We start from the raw sequence: 21,130 nt of genomic DNA on the forward strand, positions 1-21,130 counted from the left end.
AGCATGTAGAGGGAAGGAAAAGAATGGATATGCAGTTGTTGATGTTAGGGGGGAGCCATGGGTTGACTAGGTGTATGTGTGCGTGAATGTGTCTCAGCCTAGGCAGGGGCTGCTTTCCATTTCTGGACTACTCTTCTCAGTGCGCAGGATACTATTTAATTGGCTCATATTACCTGCTCAGTGCCAGTGGTTATCTATTCAACCATAGGCCACATAGGCAGTTCACAGCGCCACCCACATGCTGAAGCCGCATTGGTACATCATGGTTTCACAACAGTCAAGAAAGGAAGCGTGAGGTTCTTGAAGAAAGTGACTGATTCATCCTCTCCAATCGTAGTCAACTCATCCTCGCGCAGGCCGCAAACAGACGCAAATGACCCATACTTACTCTTCTGTTTAGCAACGTACTTGGCGTATTTGTCAACTGGGCAGCTCATTCCTGGTCCTGAGCGGCAAGACGGCACGGCTACGGCTGTTAGAAAGGGAACTGATCGGGAAGATTTATGTGGCACTTACGGTAGACGGCGTCGTTAAGCAAGATTCGTACATTGACTGAATTTCCCTCCGGAGTCTCGCAGTTGAGGCGCTCGAATGCAATTGTGCCTCTCATAGGCGAAGTGCGGCTGCTGACGTATATCTAGAGATGTGGATTAGACTCACTCCATTTGGAGAAGATTGTAGAATCATACTCTATCGTGGTCAATTCGCCTCGCCGACAGTGGCTTCTGCCTATCGAAAACACCCAGAAGAGACGCGAGCTCGTTGATCTGGTTATCATGGGTGAAGGCCATGATAAGCGGGGGCAGTTTCTCAGTCCCACCAGTAGTTTCGGCAGTTGCTTCAGGTCCTTCTTTCAGAAGATTCACGATGCCTTGTAGGACTGGGTACATGACGGTCATATTCTTGCCGGCACCGGCACCTCCGAGGCCGTCAGTCAGGAAATATTACACATGCGGAGTAGGATTCTTTCTTACCCGTCCCATAGTAGTACCGCAAGTCCTGGCGGTACTCATACTGCAGAATTTCCTCCTTTGTGAAAATATTGCAGAAAGGGCTGGCCTTTCCAGTGATCTGGGTCTCGAAACCGCAGAGATATGGGAAGATCGAAACTTGACTGTCGGTGAGCGTCAGATTGCCGCGGATCAATCGATTCAGCCTCTTCGTGATAGGTGGGAGATAAATAGAGTCCCACGTAGCGGCATAATCCCCTCCGCTGGCGTCCTCGAAGTTAGGGCACTGATCTGAGGTGGCCAAGGAGTTGCCTGCCGCCCCAACGGCATCTACGTTGATGGCATAGATATCAGCGAATGACGAGTTGGGCCCAAGGTAGCCACGGGCAAAAAGCCTGTACATATCAGTTTATAATTCCTGTTTCCGGGCTATAGCGTATCAGACCTCGCAGAATCAACAGTTCGCGGGTACTCGTTGGCCCAGAGCAGGAACGGGGTATTGTCCTCGTAGAATGTGGGATACCGGAATCGCAAGTCAACACCAAGGTTATATCTGCAGTTTCATCAGTATATAGAGCACCGTAAGGGTTTTTTTTTTTTTTTTTTTTTTTTTTTTTTTTTTTTTTTTTTTTTTTTTTTTTTTTTTTGGCACACTGACAGTTCCTTATAACCAGTTAGAGACAGTTGGGCGATCTGTTCCTCCGGGTGGCTCAAAACAGGGCTCCATTCTGATAAGAATTGTAAGGACCCTGCGGCCCGGAAATCGGCCGATTGAATCTAGATGACATATCATAATAAGTCAATTTCCATTACTAGCATCAGAAAACATACCACTTCGTGCAGAGCCTGCCACTCCTCGTAGGCGCCGGGGTCAGGGTATCTGCTGCCGTGGCGAACGACGTAGACGGCCTGATCGACTGAACATCCCTCAGGAACATCGGCGGATATCCAATTCACGTTACGACCTATTATCATCAGTACATGCCCTGCAAAACGAGGGTCCGACATGAATACCAGCAAACCAGGGAGAGTTGGCCCCCAGATGCTCCAATGGGTTAAAGAAAACAGCATGGCTCGCGAAGCCGAAGCTCATGAGCAAAAGGAGTTCGTGCTTCATCTTACTCGTCTTTTCCTAGCAAGCGACACCTTTGAGCAGCAACAATTGAGCTGAAAGGAGCATATTTGAGGGTATCCAGTACCGACTTTATAGCCCGCTCATTGTCTCCATGCCCGCCGGATCCAAGATATCGCGCAGCGCGCAGATAACGTCGCAAGCTCCACTTGCTAGACAGCCAAGGAGTCTCTCCCTGCTAGCCATAGGTGTGGAGGACAATGTTCGAGCCTGAGTCGTTGAGGATAGATTAAGCGTGCAGGACTTGAGCCGTTCAGCCGCCGCAGATCCACCACGTGCCACGTTATGGAAATGAACTCCTCCAACTCCGGAGAAACCACCTCAGAGCTCTCGGCATCGCGGCCTTCGCTTCCTTTTCGGGCCTAAATTCCGTCTTGTCTCGGCTTGGTTTGTATTTTGCGTCCACGCCAGAGGATAAGCGAGGCGACTGGGCGCGGGTACCGCAGAAGATCTGAACCACGAAGACAGGTGAGGGAGGGGTGACTGACGTCTGAGAAAGTCTTACATCATCATCAATGCACGCCAATATGCTGGGTATAATTCTCAGAGATTATATCAAGACCCTGGGGGAGGCTACAGAGATTGAAAGGCCGAGGTCGGGACATCCATGTCTCTTCACCACCTGAGGAAGTCTTCCCCGGATGAACCAGACAGATCCCTGGCAGGACAATACAATTCGATAGCCCAGGGATAAATGCGAATAGTTTCGAAAATCGTCATGTCAGATTGTACAATCGTTTCTATCTTCGCGTTGACCCAACCCAGCCGCTATAATGCGCCACCAAAATGCCCCAAATACCAAATGCCATCGCACTTCCAGTCCAATCCTGGCACGACCAATGCTCCAGTTATGCAAGAGAAAAGATAAGCAAATAGATAGAGGGGAGAGAAAAGAAAGAAAATGAAAATGAAAAAAAAAAAAAAAAAAAAAAAGAAAGAAAGAAAGAAAAGAAGCCAACGACACGGAACGCCAAACACACACCACACAAATACACATACAACCCACATCATATACATAACACATGACAATTTCATCAAAATCATAAAAGAGATTCATCTAATCTATCTGGCGGGCGTATACTCTTGCCTCGCCAGTCCTACAAAGTATATAAGACTGTATAACTTTTGGACATAACATCGAGCGCCGATCATAAACACAAACAAACAACCATCAACGTAAACCGGAGAAGAATGTAACAATTTGCTCGCGGGAATGATATCCACACACAAGGCCTCGAGGACTTCCTTAAGGGGCCATGACCAAAGCGAGCAATGCCATACGGCAATAGAGGCCGTACCTCATCTGTATCACACTATTAGCATGCTATCCTGGAAGCTCGAGGGTGAAATGAGACTCACTTGTCGGAAGTAAGCTGCCCGCTGGTCGAAATCCACCTCCTCGGCGATTTCTGCATTCCTGGGCAGGGGGTGCATAACGATCATGTGGCTCTTGGCGTGCTTGAGAAGAGCATTGTCAATGATGAAGCTGTTCTTGAGGCGTTCAAACTGTTCAAGGTCGGCAAACCGTTCCTTCTGAACGCGGGTGGAGTACAAAACGTCCGACGCAGCGACAATCTCTGGAGTCAGCTCCTCAGATTCCGCAACGAGCTGTCCAGAGGCGATCACTTGCTGGCGGACTTCTGCGGGCAAGGACAGCTCCTTGGGAGCAACCAGCTGCACACGAACATCGTAGAACTGGAGCAGCTTGATGAGCGAATGCACAGTACGTCCGTACCTCAAGTCGCCCGTAAAGGTGATGGTCAGACCACCAACGGTGCCTAGCTCTTCACGGATGGTAAAGAGGTCAAGGAATGCCTGAGTGGGGTGCTCAACGCTGCCGTTCCCGCCGTTAATCACCGGAACTTGAGAGAACTTTGCGGCTATTTCGGTACTCGCTGGGTCTGGGTGGCGTAGAACAACAGCATCTCCATAACAGCCAAGGGTGCGGAGGGTATCTTGAAGTGTCTCACCCTTCTTGGTCGAAGAGTGCTCCGTGGAAATGGCGATCGTGCGACCTCCCAGTCTCTGCATGGCGGCGTCAAATGAAGCGGAGGTCCTTGTGGAAGGCTCATAGAAGAGAGTGCACAGAAGACGGCCCTTCAAGACATCCAAAACACCCTCACGCTGAACACCCAGCCGCATCTCTTGTGCCACTGTGAAAAGCAGGTGAAGGTCAGCCCGGTTGAATTGGTTGACGGACAACACATGCTTCTGCCTGAAAGTGGAGCGAGAGAGCATCTCGAGCAACGGCGAAGAAGGCCTGGGCACAGGAGCGTATAGAGGGGGGCCAAGTTCGTTCAGTTTTGGGCCAGCGAACTGGTCCATCGGTTTGCGTGCACGGACAGGGGTCCCAGAGATCGACTGCCTTCGGTCCAGAGCACTCTCGGGGCGGGGTACATGAGGGGATACCGCCTTGAGCGAAGGAGATACGGGTACAACCCTGTGGCCAGACATGTCCGACCCCTTCAATGCATCAGGAGTGATTTCGCTGTCGAGGCAAGATGTCTTGCCTTGGAAGACAACACGCTGAACAAGTCCCTTGACACTCTTTCCATTGAACGGCGACCAGGCCTGCTGCGGGCCCTGGTAAAGATAAGAACGGTCGATTTCTATTTCAACCGAGCTGTCTTGTTGCTCGTGCAGCTCGAAAATCTTCTTCGGGTTCTCATAGAGTCGCGCAAGGATGTCTTCCACAGTCAAGCGACCTTCGGAAACGGCTGTGAACAGGAGGGGCAATGCCTCCGCAATACCAGCAGCTGGAGATCCCTTCTCGCCGACGAGCTGGAATGGGATGCTGCCAATAGAGAAGATATCGATGGTGCTGAGGTGCTCCCACAAAGCCGCCTGGTCTTCAGCCAATGGCAGGAAGGTACTCTCAGGGAAGTCATCCCGAGAAAGGAAAAGGCAGTAGATTGAAACGTCACAAGTTACCTTCAGACCCTTCTCCTTGCTAAGAGCGATGAGGCTGATGTCCTCCTTTGAAGTAACGCTCATGACGTGAATGTTGCGGCCGTGAAGGCTCGCTAGCAGCAGGACCGAGGCGAGGTCTGTCGACTTAGCATCGGTGATGATCGGCTTGCTGGATGGCCACGCGGCAAAATGGCTGGTGACGGCAGCGACCTTGCTAATGTTTCCAGAGAGATGGTTGAAGGGAATGAAAAGAGAACCAACTTCTCCTGTCATCTGAGCAATCTCCGGAGAGTTCGTGGATGTTGCGACGACCGAGAAATTGAAGTCGCAGAAAGAGCCCTTGGCGGCATTCTGCTGGACGAGTTTGAGGGTCCTAGTATCTGTGATGGAAGAGTTGACGCCTACGGGCATCACACGCACCATACTGAAACCAGCCGCGATGGAAGCCTTCGTCACAAGCTCAAAGTCATGTGAGTCGGGATTTGCGAGGCCAGGCACAAATGCCCCGATATTGATCAATCCGGGGAGCGTGATCGTGCGGTGGCTGGTCTGGTAGTCAATATTCTGCACATTTAGAGCAAGATGGCGCGCGATAGCCTCAATCAAGATCTTAGCATTCTTGACGTTGGTGACTAGTGGAGTCTGGTAATCCACAGCCATACGGCGGGTTCGGTAGCCCTTACTCATGTAGTTGGCGGGTCGTCGGAATTTATTGTTGGAGGGCAAATTGATGTAAAGATCGATGAGGTTATTTGCCAGGTGCTGGGTGAGCGAGTACTCAGACTTCACGTCCTCCTCTTCACCAGGAAGAATTTCGAGGTACTTAACTGGAACCCCATTCGCTTTCAAGAAGTCCGCAGTACCAGAAGTTGCAAACAGTTCGAAACCAACATCACGGAGTTTCCGAATCGAAGGCAACATCTCCATCTTCTCCTTGTAAGAACCAATTGACAGCAAGATGTTGCGCTTAGGGAGACGGAAACCTGTAGACAGCAAGGCCTTGAGGTAGGCCTCATACTTGTCACGCCCGAAGGAAGCAACCTCTCCAGTAGACGCCATCTCAACGCCCAGAACGGGATCAGCTCCAGAGAGTCGAGAGAATGAAAACTGTGGAACCTTGACACCAACGTAGTCATTTGGGATGGTCACCGGAGGATATTCCGTGAAAGGAGCCCCAATCATTGCCTTGGTAGCCATCTCAATCAGATCGACTCCCATGACCTTTGAAACGAATGGGAAGGACCGAGAGGCTCTGACATTGCATTCGATGACTTTGATGTCGTTGTCCTTGGCAATGAACTGAATGTTGTAGGGACCTGTAACATTCAGAGCGTTTCCAATCTTGCGAGTAGCCTCCTCGATTCTTCGAACAGTCTCTGGACTCAAATCTTGAGGTGGCAGGATCAAAGTCGCGTCACCAGAGTGGACACCGGCATTCTCCACATGCTCGGAGACGAAATGTCCAACCATGACACCGTTGCGAGCCACTGCGTCCATCTCGATCTCCTTTGCATTTTCAATGTATTTAGTAATGACAACAGGGTGCTCACGCGACACATCGGCCGCTTGGTTGAGGTAGCTTGCAAGATCATGCTCGGAATAAACCGTGTTCATGGCTGCTCCTGACAACACATAGGAAGGCCGCACAAGCACCGGGTACCCAACCTTGTTGCAGAACTCGGCTGCCTCGTCGATACTTGTAAGCTCCTTCCACGATGGCTGATCAACCCCAATACGGTCAAGCATGCGGGAAAACTTGTAACGGTTCTCGGCTCCGTCAATCATCTCTGGGGAAGTACCGAGAATACGAACGTTGAGGCGGTGGAGGGGAAGGGCGATATTGTTCGGGGTCTGACCACCCATGGAGATAATCACCCCACCGGAAGATTCAAGCTGGTAGATGTCGAGTACAGTCTCCAGGTTGATATTTTCAAAGTAAAGTCGATCGGCTTCATCGTAATCCGTACTGACGGTTTCGGGATTATAGTTAACCATGATAGTTTTATGTCCCTGCTCACGGAGAGTACGGATAGTTCTCACAGAGCACCAATCAAACTCGACCGAAGAACCGATACGATAAACTCCGGACCCCAAGACCATGATACCGTGATCGTCAAACTTAACGTCGTGTTCGGAGCCATTGTAGGTCAAATACAGGTAGTTGGTCACTGATGGGAACTCAGCAGCGACTGTATCAATCTGTTTCACAATGGGGATAATACCAGCCTCCACACGCATGCGCCTGATAGCGAGCTCGTTTGAGCTCAGGAACTTTGCAAGTTGGCGATCTGAGAAACCCAGCTGCTTCGCCTGGCGAAGAAGGGACACAGGAACGGAGCTCGCGTTATAGGATGTCATGAACTTTCCAAAGTCGCTGAGGCCCTTAAGTCTACTAAGGAACCACTTGTCGATTCGAGTGAGCTCCCAGATGTCGTTGACGCTATAGCCAGCGGCCATCGCATTCGCAATTGCAAATAGACGTTGGTCAGAAGGCGTTTGCAATTCACCCTTGATGGACATAAGGGCACTCGTTTCGTTGAAGCCCAAATTGTGAAAGTCCACAGATCGAATGGCTTTCTGGATAGCTTCCTCGAAAGTTCGACCGATGGCCATCACTTCGCCAACACTTTTCATGGAAGAGCCAAGCTGGGTAGAGACACGAGTGAATTTTTTCAGGTCCCAACGAGGGATCTTGACCACGCAGTAGTCGAGGGACGGCTCGAAACAGGCACAGGTGACCTTAGTGACAGCGTTCTTGATCTCATTGAGCGGGATACCCAGTCCAAGCTTAGCAGCAATGAAAGCAAGTGGGTAACCAGTAGCCTTGGAAGCAAGTGCAGAAGACCGAGACAGACGGGCATTCACTTCAATAATGCAGTACTCCTTCGAAAATGGGTTCAAGGCATATTGGATATTGCACTCTCCAACAACACCAAGGTGGCGAATGACATTGACAGCTGTTGTGCGTAGCATGTTGTAGTCTTCATCAGAGAGCGTTTGTGAGGGTGCAACAACAATAGAGTCACCAGTGTGGATACCCAGAGGATCAAAGTTCTCCATGTTACAGACCGTGATACAGTTATCTCGGGCATCTCGAACCACCTCATATTCAATCTCTTTCCAGCCCTTCATGCTCCTTTCGATCAATACCTGGGGGCTAGCAGCAAAGGCTTTGTGGCATAGCTCTTTCAACTCATCCATGTTATCGGCGAAACCACTTCCGAGGCCGCCAAGCGCATAAGCAGCGCGGACAATGACAGGGAAGCCAATAGCTTCCACAACACCGAGAGCCTCCTCAAGGCATGACGCAGACGCTGACTTGGCGCATTTCTCGCCGATTGAGTCCATGCTCCGCGCGAAGAGCTCACGATCTTCAGTTGTGATGATGGTGTCAATCGGCGTCCCGAGAACTTTGACGCCAAGCGACTCAAATTCATCTTTCAATTGAATACCAACCTGAAGGGCAGTCTGGCCGCCGAAGGTAACGTAGATAGCGTCAGGCCGCTCATGCTTGATCACCTTCCGCACAAAATCGGCATTGACTGGTAGGAAGTACACCTTATCCGCCAAGCCCTTGGAAGTCTGAATCGTGGCAATGTTGGGGTTGATCAGGATGGTGTAGATTCCCTCTTCCTTCAGAGCCTTGATAGCCTGGCTGCCAGAGTAGTCAAATTCGCCAGCTTGCCCAATGCTCAATCCACCACTTCCCAAAATCAGAGCCTTTCTGACGGAGACCCGAGGAGCAGCCTTGATGTTTTCTTCGATGGTTCCCCCTGGGAAATCGACAGGCTTGTTGATGGCCTCGGGTGACGAAACGGTATCCTTGATAGCGTTGATGAATACATCAAAGAGGTACTCCGTGTCCCGCGGACCAGGGGTGCTTTCAGGGTGGAATTGGACACTGAAGAAGGGTCGGCTTGTGTGCCTAATACCCTCATTGCTGCCATCGTTGGCGTTTACGAACAACTCTTGCCAATCACTAGGGAGGGAGGAAGAGTCGACAGCGTAACCATGATTTTGAGAGGTGATATGGCACTTTCCAGTGACCATACTTGTGCAAGGAATGTTATGACCACGGTTACCGAACTTCATCTTCATCGTCTGGGCGCCAACCGAGCGAGCGATTAATTGATGTCCAAGACAAATACCAAATACAGGCGTCCTAGCCTCTTGTAGCGTCTTTTTCAGATTGTTGACCGTCGTGGTTAGCGTCGCTGGATCACCAGGGCCGTTCGAAACAAAGAGACCATCGTAGTCCTTTCCAGCGAGGGTGGGAAAATCGTAGTCCCAAGGTACGACTAGAACTTCAACGCCACGCGCAAGCAAGCATCGTATCTGGTTAAACTTCAAGCCGACATCCACGCAGAGAACACGGAGGGTACGACCGGAGGGGTGCTTGAGGGCGACTTCTTCGGGAGGAGCGAACAATTTCGGTTCACGGATAGATACTGGTAGAGCCCTCGTCAAAATCTGTCGTCGTAGGCGAGAGTAGAATCACGTAGAACCGCTTACCTTCGCGCACCAAGTTCTTGGCGTTAGGATCGACCCAGTCAATGTGTTCAAAGGATGCCCTCCAAGCATCCTTGTCCAGGATTCCTTCGGTTTCAGCGATGTCAGGCTTGTGGAGTACCAACCGTCCAAGCATGCTACCCTTCTGACGGATACGCTTGGTAAGAGCACGGGTGTCGACGCCGTGGATTGCCGGAACACCTTGTTCCTTGAGCCACTGTCCCAGCGACGACTCAGCAAGGAAGTGAGAGTAATTCTCTCCAGCGTAAGTCGCCACAACCAGTGCTGCGATGTGAATTTCGGTGGACTCGAAGTGCTTTGGCAACGTCTTCAGGAGTTCATCCAGGGTCTCCCGGGAAGGTACACCGTAGTTGCCAACGAGGGGAAAGGTAATGACGAGAATCTGACCACGGTAGGAGGGATCCGTTATAGATTCTGGGTATCCCACCATGCCAGTCTGGAAGACTAATTCTCCTGCTACACATTTCTCAGCACCAAAGTTATAGCCTTGGTAGACTGTGCCATCCTCGAGCTCGAGAGCACAGAGTCTCCCGGTACCGCCTTCGATTTTTGAGGACGCAGGGGCAATGACAGCGCCATTGCCGGTCTCCATTGACGGAAGAGGTTGCAATTCCTTGCTAATCGCGTTATAGGCAACGGCTCCTCCAGCCTGGGGGTTCGAGGGAAGAGCCGTGTCTTCGAGGCCGACGGTCTCAGGCATTCTCGGCTGTCGTAGGGCGGGGTATGAGGGGAAAAGGTCCTCTCGGGGACAGTGCGGCACGGTATTCACTCTACCGTAGCATCAGCAGCTTCCAAAACTCTCCTTGAGCGACAATGGACGGCAAAGAGAGAGGCTTTTGTTTGCTGCTTCTGCACGGGGAGGAATATAGGAAGAGGGAGGAAGGAGAAAAATTGGGAGCTGGTGATGGCAGAATAAAAAATTTCCGATTGTTTGGCGGGCAGACGAAGCTCCCCCATTGGTAGGGAAACTCACCGACTGGGGGGGTCCCTTGCGGGTTTCTGCCGTTACCGACCGCTGAAAGAAAAATCTTCTCCGATTTCTAAAAATAATAGAATTCCATCGTTTCGCCTCCCCTTGAGGGTTCCAGGCTTTTTGGTCTTCAATTGGGTCAAGGCCGAAGGATCAAATAGTTTCTTAAAAGAGTGAGAACAGCAGGATGATGTTTCTCCTTCACCCCCGTCGCTATCGTCAACAACATCCAAAAGGATTATAGATTTAGTTTCCAGCAGAGCACAATAGCAGTCTCGTGGGAGACGATTGACAACAAGGAACGTTTGGATCTGGCCGACATAAGCGACCTGGAAAACGGGCAACCCTGAGATCCCACCTGTATCAATATGCCTGGCCCGGGCAAGGCTGAACTTCGGAGGGAAACCTTGGAACCAAATCTATTTGGCTGCTGCTGGGTCCACTCAGGGAAGTTTACCCGACAAATCACAGGCCTGGGTTCCCACACCTGCAGGCACATCAGTGCAGGCGGTGAAGAGATGGTGCACGAAAAGCTGCAAGGATTCGCAGATGCGTGGGTTGGAACTTGGAACTTGGTATGCTTTCTGCTCAGTTGAATCTGCACAGGCGAAGTTGGAGGCAAAGCCTGGCCATCGGAACAATCGCAGACGCAATTGAAGAAGAGCCGACAGTGGTTGTGGCCTCTCCTCAAAACCTACAGCAGGTACGGAGTACCCAAATAGGAGGTGGTCCGAAGCTGAAGAGGACTCCTGCGAAGAGAACCACCTCCTGGTCGCTTTCGGGCCGCCAGGTGCTTATTTCGAAACAATCAATCACTCGCGGGCAATCTCGAAGAACAGCAAGGAATCGCCACCGCCACATAATGAGGGTATTCCCGACAGACAAATGCAATCTCTTCTCAGACACACGTCCCTCGTTGAGATAAAGACCTTGTCAATTTAGCGTCTTGGAGGGGCGAATCTGGACCCTTGGATGGAGTCTGTGCGTCTTGGTCTTATCTCGCAAATCGAGCCGTGCCCTCATCATTGTCGAAGGATAAGCCTTACTACCCTCCACGAAGACGCCCTAGAATCTTCAAAGCTGATAATTTGTGGGTTGAATATTACGAGAATCCTTTTACCGAAGCCAACCTTGGGAGGTTTATCAAGACGAGGAACCCGCGAGGGCTCCGTGGCGGAGAGGGTTTGGTGGTAGAGGAGTGTCAAAACAAAGAAGAATAGAAGGAACTTGAAGTTGGGACAAGGACGAGATTCGAATTTACTCAAGAATTACTGTTTGATCGACGACCCTCGTCGGTTCAAACAGAGCAAGCAGAACGCCTGCTGTGGGTCGCGGAGCCTCGAACGAGGAAGACTGGGATGGGCGCGCCAGAAACCCTGGAAGTAACGGCTCTGCAGCCGCAGCTCGAAAAGCTTCAAAAGATCTCCCCCTCCACTCCAGCTATGCCTCCGCGCATGTGCGTTATTTACACCAGAACATTGCCTACAGCCCCAAACCAAATCCGTCGCCATCTCCTTCCCGCTGAAAAACTTTTCCACCCCCCCTTCTCTTTGCTCTTCGTCATAACCCACAGTATCTCGACTCCACAAGGGAACTGCAACCCCTCCGACAACAATTTCTGAACGTGCGTTGAGGTATACTTAATAATACTCTCGTCGCTGAATCTCGGCAAAGCTCCCAATCCAGCTATGCTCGCCTCTCTGGTTCGTCCGAAAAAGCGACGAGAGTATGTGCAAAGCTCTACTTTCCGGTCGCCCGATCCTGCTGAGGAGTCGAGGTGGCCCTTACTGGATGGAAAGACGCATGAAACCGAAGGGAATAGCTATAAGGAACTTCGTGGACAACAGGAAAACGACGGGGATGCTGAGGAGGAGAGTCTTGAAGACGAAGATCCTGATACTGAAGATGAAGATGCTCCAGTCGAGTCCACGCCCCTCCTTCCCATTTTTGCACCTCATTTGGGTATGAACTCTCTCTCCGGTCAGAGAAATGCGTCTCGTCATGAAATTTGCTAACCCAAATCTTGAAAAGATAACCTTCCAGTCTACGAGCTCACGCATGCTATTCGATCCCTCATAGTTTCGCGGTGCGAAACCACGCTGACATGGGACCAATTGCGATCACCCCAAATTTCACAGTTCTTGGTGAAGCCAATCCAGCAAACAATAAAAGCATCACATTTCTCAAGAGCCACATTGTACGCGTTGATGACGAATTGTCTCCAATTTGACCGGGAAGTCCATCTGAACCCAGGCAATAGCGGCACAAACCACACAAGAGCTATGGTCAGCGAACTATTAGCAATAAAGCTCCTCAGAGACTACACTACCCGCGAGTTGATCGACGCCCTATCTTATGATTTCTACCCACTTCAAGGGCAGAAGCTGGAGGAGAGCGAGAACGCTCGGCGGGCGCGCGGTTGGGGGTCTGCAGGTGGAGGTAAACCGCGACCAGGAGTCGCTCGTATCTCATGTCTCGAAATCGCTATTCGCGCTCAGGCGAAGCGATTTCTATCACATGCTCTTGTTGTAAAGCATTTGGAGGCTATCTGGGCGGGCACCATTGTCTTTCACTCAGCTGCAGACAGTCTCCATCGTTCCGCTCCGCAAACTCGCATGGACAAAAGTCCGGGTTTCTACGGCGCCACTCCGATCAATGGTGCCCCGATACTCTCAGATACTTCTGGTTTATCACGGCGATCAGTGACACTTTATGATCCACGCAATGCCTCCTTGTTCAAACTCTCCCGTCTTCGAGTCCCTCGGTACAGGCAGCTGCTCTCCACGCTGTCTTTTGCCGTTCTGCTTGGCTTGTTCCTCGCTGTCTTACAGGAAAGGGCCGTTGGGATTAATCCATTGGAAATTGTCTTCTGGTTCTGGAGCGCGGGATTTATGCTCGACGAGATTGTCGGTTTCAATGAGCAAGGTTTCAGTCTCTACCTCATGAGCTTCTGGAATGTCTTTGATCTCGGTATCCTTATTCTCCTGTTTTGTTATTACTGCATGCGGCTCTACGGTGCCTTCATGCCGTCCCCTCATAAACAGGCCGTCGCCGAGAATGCCTACGACATTTTGGCTGCAAATGCAGTCCTGCTATTCCCTCGACTCTTCTCGATACTGGACCACTATCGCTACTTCTCACAACTACTTATTGCTTTCAGAATCATGGCATCGGATCTAGTCGCTGTGTTCGTACTGATCATCGTTGCCTGCAGTGGGTTCTTTGTCGCCTTTACTCTATCATTCAGCAGTGGCCAGGATCAGTCCCCTGGGTCAGTCGCATACGCCCTGTTCCAAATGCTTATGGGGTTCACTCCCGCTGCATGGACGCTTTGGGAGGAGTATAACTTCCTGGGGAGAGCAATCTTGACCATGTTCCTCTTTATCTGTCACTTTGTTGTCGTCACCATCCTGATCACTGTTCTTACGAATTCATTCATGAGAATCGTGCAAAACGCCAATCAGGAACACCAGTTTCTATTCGCTGTCAACACAATCTCGATGGTCAAGTCTGATGCGCTTTTCTCCTACGTTGCGCCTACAAATATTCTCGCGTGGCTCATTACACCTCTCCGATACTCCGTCCCCTTCAGGCAATATCTGCGGCTCAACCGTACTATAATCAAGATCACACATATGCCCATCTTGTTCACCATCTGCCTCTATGAGAAGACGATTCTTAGTCCACAGATGATTGAATCAACCGACCTTGTTGATTCGCCTTTACGGTCGCAATTCGGAGGAGAGACTCGTGTTCGTCATAGATTTAGAGTCTTGAGCTCCGGTGCTCCTCGATTTGTGCGAGAGCCATCTGTGGCGACTTTCCAGAAGGATCGTGCTTTAGAAGAAGTTTTTCGGCCGCCGTTCAAGCGGAATAACCACGGAACCCCTGCCCGAGAGATTCTTCAAAGAAAGAGCAATAACCTTGTCAGCCACTGGATGCAAGAAATGGGATCTGGGCCAGCCAACCCGCCTGACGAGCAAGACTCTGATGAGGTTGATAGACTCGAACGAGTTCGAAGAGGGCGTTTTCCTTTTCAGCGAGGGCAAACTCGAAGTCTTCGTAACTTCACTGATTCTGTTGCTTCAAATACCGAAGACCCGACACCTCAAGCCATATCATCTCCCGTTACTCCTCGTGATGGAAGGGGATTCGTACCGAGGAGAAGGCGACTCTCACATTATACGGGCATAGAGGGGGACAACGAACTTACTAGCGACGACAACGGGGATTGGCACGCACAGGAATCGAGTAACAACGACTCGGATGGCGGCTCGAACCCCAGCAACGGAGCCCGAGGAAAAGTGACACCGAAATTCTACAGTTCACGTCCATCCACAGCAAAACGCAAGTCCCGCAAGAACAGTCCGGCTCGCTTTGCTAGAAACCATTCCCGAAACCCTTCTGGAGCTACAATCTTGTACAACCCTGTACTATCGAGCCGCGATGGAGAAAGCGATGCCGTCTCCAATCCAATCCCCACCGCCCCGAGGATAATGCCAAGTCAACAGTTTTCCATGCCGCCGGTCAATCGGCAGACCCTAGAAAGGAGACATAGTATGGATTCCGGAAGAGCCCTGAATGGCTTAACATTCAGGAGCAATCCCATGTCTGTGCCGAACATCGGTAATTTCCTCGCGCCCAGTCATAGTTCTTGGCATCATGAAACATCCATGCTTGAGGGCGTGGGCTCGGATTTAGGAGATGGTAAAGCCATCGCCGATGGCTTCGTCGGAGGTGCACCATCAAGCTTCACGAGCCAAATGGTCTACGCCACGGGTGGCATTCGACGGAGAGGTAGCCCCCACAGAAACCAAGATATGCTCAGCAAGCTCGTCCTGGCGCGGATGAATAACATCGAAGAAGGGTTCCGTGAAGTGATCAAGGAAGTTAAGGACCTTCGCTCTAGCCGGAGCCGCAGCCGTCCGGACGAACAGCGGACCGGCCAGCGAGACAAGCGACGAGCAGACAAGAAAAAGAGACATCCAGAGTCTCGGAAAGGCAAGACGAGTGAGGAAACTCGTTTCAAGGAGCCGACACTGGCGTCTTCCAAACAGAGCTCGGATACCGGTTCGGCAAATTATCTATAATGACTTTCAATTTGTTTCGTATACGGGCTGCATATGGGGTTGACTACTTTTCTTTTTTCTTTTTCCTTTTATTTTATGACACGGTGCATACTGGGTGGCTGTCTCACAACCCTTCTTCAGGCTTGATATATTAATAGAGCGATTACTATGTTATGTACGCCACCCGATCTATGATGCACGCTTGACGGCTGTTACGAACTGACGGTTTGAGGACTTGACCCGCAAATGGTGGCTATTGTCCTTCATGTACTTACCCCCTTTTCAACCCCGTGCGAGTCAATTATTTGACTGTTCAGACTTCCAGACACTCCACCCACTCATCTTTCTCACTCAGGCCCAAATATAGAACGTAGTTGGCGGCCTGATACTAGGGTGCCGATACCAAGACGTGCTGGCCTATCCATCTACACACTGTTAGGCTATCTACGATATTGATTTCATTCACCTATTCGCAACAACAGTACAAATACTTCTTACTTGCCCAAGATCTAATCACAATATCACCAGCAGACTTTGTTGGACACCCAAGGCACCTAAGCCTAAATACTCGCAAGTGAGTGACGGATCTTGATTTAGACAAACCACTCTCCTAACAATACAACCGACCAGATCAAGCCAACAACCATGAAGCTTCTCTAGAGCCTCCTGGCACTCGGTCTCCACGCAACAGGAGTTCTATTCCAGAGCGTCTACGCCTACCCATGCGGCGACTGCAACTGCAACGCTGGAAAGAGCTTTGGGCCAACCGCCTTCGGAGACTGTATCGACCTGCGCTGCCAGACTCCTGGTCCATGGGCCTTAGCGATGTAACTACCGGCAGCGACTCTGTTTGATGCACCGTCTTCCCGGACCACGGATGCCAGGGGTCGTCCCAGAACATGGGGATTCATAGCGGCAATTCGTGGGGTTGCACGAACACCCAGGTCGGCTCGATTAGGTCTGCGGTGTGTGATACCAGCTAGTAAGATGTTGTCAGCCAGAAGAGCCCTTCACTAGAAGGGGTGATCCCTTTTTAGTGGAGCGGCAATTTCCAACAGATGTCTCTCCGGCTCTGTGTTGGAGGTGATTGTGTGGGGTATTTTTATATATTTCGGCGACATAGGGGCTTTGATTGTCGTTGGCTAGTGAGAGAAGTCAATGTTGATAGTTCTTTCAGGCTGGTGATATTGCTTCTCCTTGAACCCTAATTTATTTGCCTTGCCATGGCTTTCCCCCTCATATTACCCCTGGTACTACAGGCGCACGCATATACCCGGCCCCTGATATTTGGCGTGAATCATTCGACATCCAGCAATCCTGCCTTGTATTCCGAACCCTGTCATAGCTATTTAACCCCATGGTAAGGTCCATCAATGGAAGGGACGTGGAAAGGCCGTTTCAAATATAGTAGAGAGTTAAAACTCCGCTGCCCAATCAAACAAACAGCAAAGAAAACCTGCATATCAAGATGAGGAGAACTCTTTGAGTCACATGGAAGCAGGCAGCACCTGAATCAGACTGCAAGGCTGACGGATCAGAGTGATCGTCGACCACCGAGCCAGCCGCCGTTGTCATCCCCTCTCAGCCTCATCCGCAACTCCCCTCCTCATCGCCCACCGTCTTTTCACGAGTTGCTCATCCACATTCTAGATCCTGATGGTTCTCCTGTTTCCTGCTTTGGCTGTCACTCCATCTCGTGAGGTCTAAAGCTCGCAACCTCTGATTCTGTTTCTTGGCCTCCAGACACCCAACTCTCCACGCTGGCTCGTGGAATTTGCCGCTGCTCCATCATGAGTTCTTTACAACTGAGCGACTTTATCTTTTTTGAGGATGCCGATACACTAGCCTTTATTGATCCCGCACCCTACAGGCCGGCCTACTTCTTGAAGCCGAGCTCCGCCCAGTCCATCGGCCATAGACTCCATAGCTCTAAGCTCTTAGCGACTGGATCTCCCTTCTTTCAGCAGCTATTCGATCCAAAAGTGCAAGAGCGAAATATCAAGCGCCGTGGACAGCCACCCGATGGCATCAAATACATTATTGACCTCACCCCTCCCTCAACCGATGAAGATGCAGTCCTAATTTTGACCGAGCTCTCCTGTCCTCTGGGGATCAGGACCTGGGCCGCAATGATGCATCGCTGGGGGCTTCCACCATCCTGCGTTGGTGGCGGAGATTGGGTCCTCGAAGATCACCTGGGCCCGTGCCCTGAGTATGCACCTTCTCGCCACCACGCGGGCATCGTTCACATCCTACGCGTCTTGGAGGGTCTCGATCCTCAGCTCAACCACCCCTGCAAGCTCTGGACCTTCTTTGCGCTGGCGAAGTTGTACGAGATTGCGACCTTGCCCCAAATTAGCGTACGAGTTACGCTCTGGGTCTATGAGCTGAATAATAAGCTTCTCATTGAACTTCAGCCGGAGATCACTTATCGGTTAGCGAAAGGAATCCAACGTGACTACCTTCTTGCGGATTCATTCTCAATACTAGTTGGAGAGGAAGCCTTGCGTCTTCTGCAGTCCTCTGGCAATCCTATTCCTAAAAATGAACGGATTACTGTCCATGGGCGGCCCCAGGAATTATTAGACGATGACGACGTGCAAAGGGTGCAATATGCCGGTGAATCTTTTTTGAATTATATCATTGCAAGCTTCATTGAGCTCACCGGCACTGAAATGCACTGGCTCAACGAGTCACCTATGCTCCGGAAACTCCTTTCCTTCAGGTCACAAGACCCGAGCGAGCTCGAAGCCGTGTCAGACTTAATCTCTACCTTGAAAGATTTTGTGCGAGCATCTATCTTTGTGACCCTATCCCAGCAGAGGACGACTTGGCTCTCGTCTAAATTCAAACTGCACAACACCTCCCAGGATTTCTTGAACGTCTACGGCTCCTTGAGCTTGATAGAGCGCATAACAACCAGGACATTCTGGCAACAGCTCGTGGAACGTTCACTGACAAAGAACGACGTGGAAGAAGGCCCCGAAATCCTTTGGGACCAGTCTCTCGCCAGTCTCGCCGGAAACATAGGCGCCTTTCGAGATCAGGGCGCGGCGACTATCAGACGCGTGACCGCTGCAGAGCTCAACCGCAAGGCTGATATATTTAACCAGTTCCTTAGCCCTTTTGAATCCGATCTTCCATCTGGTGCCACGCGGAAAAGCTTCAGAACTGCCCATCCCTACTTTTCTGTAGACGGCTTTGTCGAAGAGGCCCATTTTTATATTGGAAGCTTCGCCAGGATGATGCTCTGCTCAAATCGGGCAGGTGTGACCTACGAGCTGACAGATACCCTGACCTGCCTCACAGACAAGGAATTCAGATACCTTCCTTTATGGGCCGGAGGGTGTGACGATGGTACTGGTGGCGTGTACGCCGACCAACCGCCGCTTGCCGAAGCAGATGGCTTCTCCGCCCCAGGACCCTCGATTCACACCGGCAGCACTGTGCCATCATATGCTCCGTCGATGATATCAGTTCTCGAAAGCACGGTCCAAGGCGCATCCCACATAGCAACAGAGGGTCACGCAAGTGAAGTTATTTCCATCAACTCTGCAGTCATGTCAGAGACGGACAACGGTGCCGTGGGCTCTTCAGATTTTCAGAAGATTGATGATGAGCTTTCGTTTTCGCTAGATTCGTCAGCCGAGGACCTTGAAGACGTATCTTTTGACACTGATAGTGATAGCAACGACACTGTTATCGTCGGTGACCATGGCGAGATGAGCGACTTTGAGGAGTTGACTTTGGAAGACACCAATTCACAGCGGCTTCCTATTCGAGGGAAGCCGTTGATAGAAGGAGGCATCTCCAACAATATACCCTCATGAAATGAATTGTAACGATTAGAACGAATTATGTCAACAGTGAACTTGATCTGCTTCTTGAAACCTCTTGAGCAATACTTAAGTTGAGTAGAGGCTGGGATCGAAATTGGGCTTCGCATCACATTAAGCACTTGCACGTGACAATAGTCGTAATGCTTGGCATCGCCGACGTCACAGAGCGGAAATGGCTTTCGATCTCACGATTCAGATAAAGCTCCTCCCTCCACTCATTTCATCTTTACCCATCCTGAAGATACACTGCTGGCGAAGAAGGAGAAGGGTGTAACCTCTCCGCCATCAGAAAACCTGCCACCATGGCCTCGTCATCCAAACCATCAAGCTTCCTCCTCTAGTATGCTGCCTACCCATACCCGCATTCCACATCACTATCAATCACCCCAGAGTTGACTAATCCATTCGCCCATCTCATATACAGCTCCTGCATAGCTCACCACACCACAATTCTCGCTGAGCACTCTGCCCCAGGCTCCTCATCAACAGCCGCCTCATCCCTAGCCTCCATCATCCTTCCCAAAATCAGCCATGACCAGCCCCAAAAACTCACCTACACCCACGAACGCCTCTTTGTGCACTATATCGCCGACTCCCCCATGGGGCCCGTAGACTCCACAACCAGCGAACCAAGCTCCTACGCCCCGCTAAGCTATATCGTCGTCGCAACAGCCGAACAAGGCCGGCGCATCCCATTCGCTTACCTCCTTGAAATGAAACGTAAATTCCTAGCGACGTATCCGCCCTCGAACACCGATTTCGGGTCTCTACCTGCTTACGGCTGCGCGGCGTTCAATGGGGAGCTGAGAGCGCTATTGCAAACCTTTAACACAGCACCCCCGTCTGATTCGCTTGCTTCCGCGCGAAAGGAGATCGATAATGTACGGGGTATTATGACAGAGAATATTGAAAGGGTCCTAGAGCGTGGCGAGCGGATTGATTTGCTTGTCGACAAGACGGATCGTTTGGGAGGGAATGCGCATGACTTCCGGCTCAGGAGTCGTGGGTTGAGAAGGAGGATGTGGTGGAAGAATGTGAAACTGATGGCTTTGCTCGGGGTCGTGGTTATCTTTTTGATTTATCTCTTCGTTGGGATAGGGTGCGGGTTACCCGCTTGGGGGAAGTGTGTTGGGTAGGTAGTTTCCCCATCTCCTCTCTCGCTGACGACGAAGAATATGGGTGTATGGCTCGGTGGCTATGGTGTGCTCGGTGGTCAAGTTCATGGGCTCTTTTAATAGTCTTTTGGTTCTTCTTCTGTCTTCTACCATTGGCCGTCTTTTTTTTTTATGATATCAAGTGATGCTCACCAACTTGTATTGACGTTGTACTATACGCATATAGCTTTCTCTCATATTGATTGATTTACAACAGGGTACAATGTATCCTTCCTAACCCATGGGAATTTGGATTCCGTTATCACTAATGCGATGATCAGACAACTCGCAGGAGCGACGTTCAAGTATTTCAAGTATCCAAAATTCGACGAGTGTGAAGCTACCTTCCACACTAGGTGGAAAAAGCAACAATCAGATTTACAGCCCGCTACATTTGTATCTCACTCTCAAACTCGCAGCTTCCTTGCTATAGTGGGTAGCTTCAGTGCGAGTCTGCAAGCGAGGCAGAATAGCCTCTGGGACGGATCCCAGATCCTGCAATTCCTTCTACGCCAACCGTATACCTCTTCAACCATGGTAGGAGACTGACGAGGAGATAATTTGGCGAATATTGAT

The 21,130-nt window shown here is 50.8% G+C and overlaps 5 protein-coding genes across 5 annotated transcripts; 3 read left to right on the forward strand and 2 right to left on the reverse strand.

Annotated features, from left to right (window-relative positions):
• Positions 1–89: 89 nt before the first annotated feature.
• BJX67DRAFT_21283 (putative histidine acid phosphatase) lies at positions 90–2,300 on the reverse strand. The gene is made up of 8 exons (XM_071025626.1): positions 1,965–2,300; positions 1,782–1,915; positions 1,609–1,727; positions 1,396–1,503; positions 975–1,345; positions 690–919; positions 517–637; positions 90–466 (listed from the first exon to the last, which is right to left on the reverse strand). The coding sequence occupies exons 1-8, from the start codon at positions 2,065–2,067 to the stop codon at positions 261–263; spliced, it is 1,392 nt and encodes a 463-aa protein (XP_070888167.1). The 5' UTR covers positions 2,068–2,300; the 3' UTR covers positions 90–260.
• A 701-nt stretch (positions 2,301–3,001) lies between these two features.
• On the reverse strand, positions 3,002–10,518 carry BJX67DRAFT_21306 (bifunctional carbamoylphosphate synthetase/aspartate transcarbamylase). Its single transcript, XM_071025630.1, has 3 exons — positions 9,505–10,518; positions 3,442–9,440; positions 3,002–3,385 (listed from the first exon to the last, which is right to left on the reverse strand). Exons 1-3 carry the CDS (start codon positions 10,220–10,222, stop codon positions 3,329–3,331), a joined length of 6,774 nt encoding a protein of 2,257 aa, XP_070888168.1. The 5' UTR covers positions 10,223–10,518; the 3' UTR covers positions 3,002–3,328.
• A 1,281-nt stretch (positions 10,519–11,799) lies between these two features.
• BJX67DRAFT_21325 (ion transporter) lies at positions 11,800–16,093 on the forward strand. Its single transcript, XM_071025635.1, has 2 exons — positions 11,800–12,454; positions 12,524–16,093. The coding sequence occupies exons 1-2, from the start codon at positions 12,181–12,183 to the stop codon at positions 15,580–15,582; spliced, it is 3,333 nt and encodes a 1,110-aa protein (XP_070888169.1). The 5' UTR covers positions 11,800–12,180; the 3' UTR covers positions 15,583–16,093.
• Positions 16,094–17,151: 1,058 nt separating this feature from the next.
• BJX67DRAFT_347830 (uncharacterized protein) lies at positions 17,152–19,594 on the forward strand. The gene has a single exon (XM_071028587.1). The coding sequence runs from the start codon at positions 17,352–17,354 to the stop codon at positions 19,389–19,391; it is 2,040 nt and encodes a 679-aa protein (XP_070888170.1). The 5' UTR covers positions 17,152–17,351; the 3' UTR covers positions 19,392–19,594.
• Position 19,595: 1 nt separating this feature from the next.
• On the forward strand, positions 19,596–20,796 carry BJX67DRAFT_347831 (synaptobrevin-domain-containing protein). Its single transcript, XM_071028588.1, has 2 exons — positions 19,596–19,740; positions 19,825–20,796. The coding sequence occupies exons 1-2, from the start codon at positions 19,703–19,705 to the stop codon at positions 20,534–20,536; spliced, it is 750 nt and encodes a 249-aa protein (XP_070888171.1). The 5' UTR covers positions 19,596–19,702; the 3' UTR covers positions 20,537–20,796.
• Positions 20,797–21,130: the final 334 nt, after the last annotated feature.

Source organism: Aspergillus lucknowensis (genome assembly GCF_044049455.1).
Source record: "Aspergillus lucknowensis strain CBS 449.75 chromosome Unknown BJX67scaffold_10, whole genome shotgun sequence".
NCBI classification, from domain to species: domain Eukaryota; kingdom Fungi; phylum Ascomycota; class Eurotiomycetes; order Eurotiales; family Aspergillaceae; genus Aspergillus; species Aspergillus lucknowensis.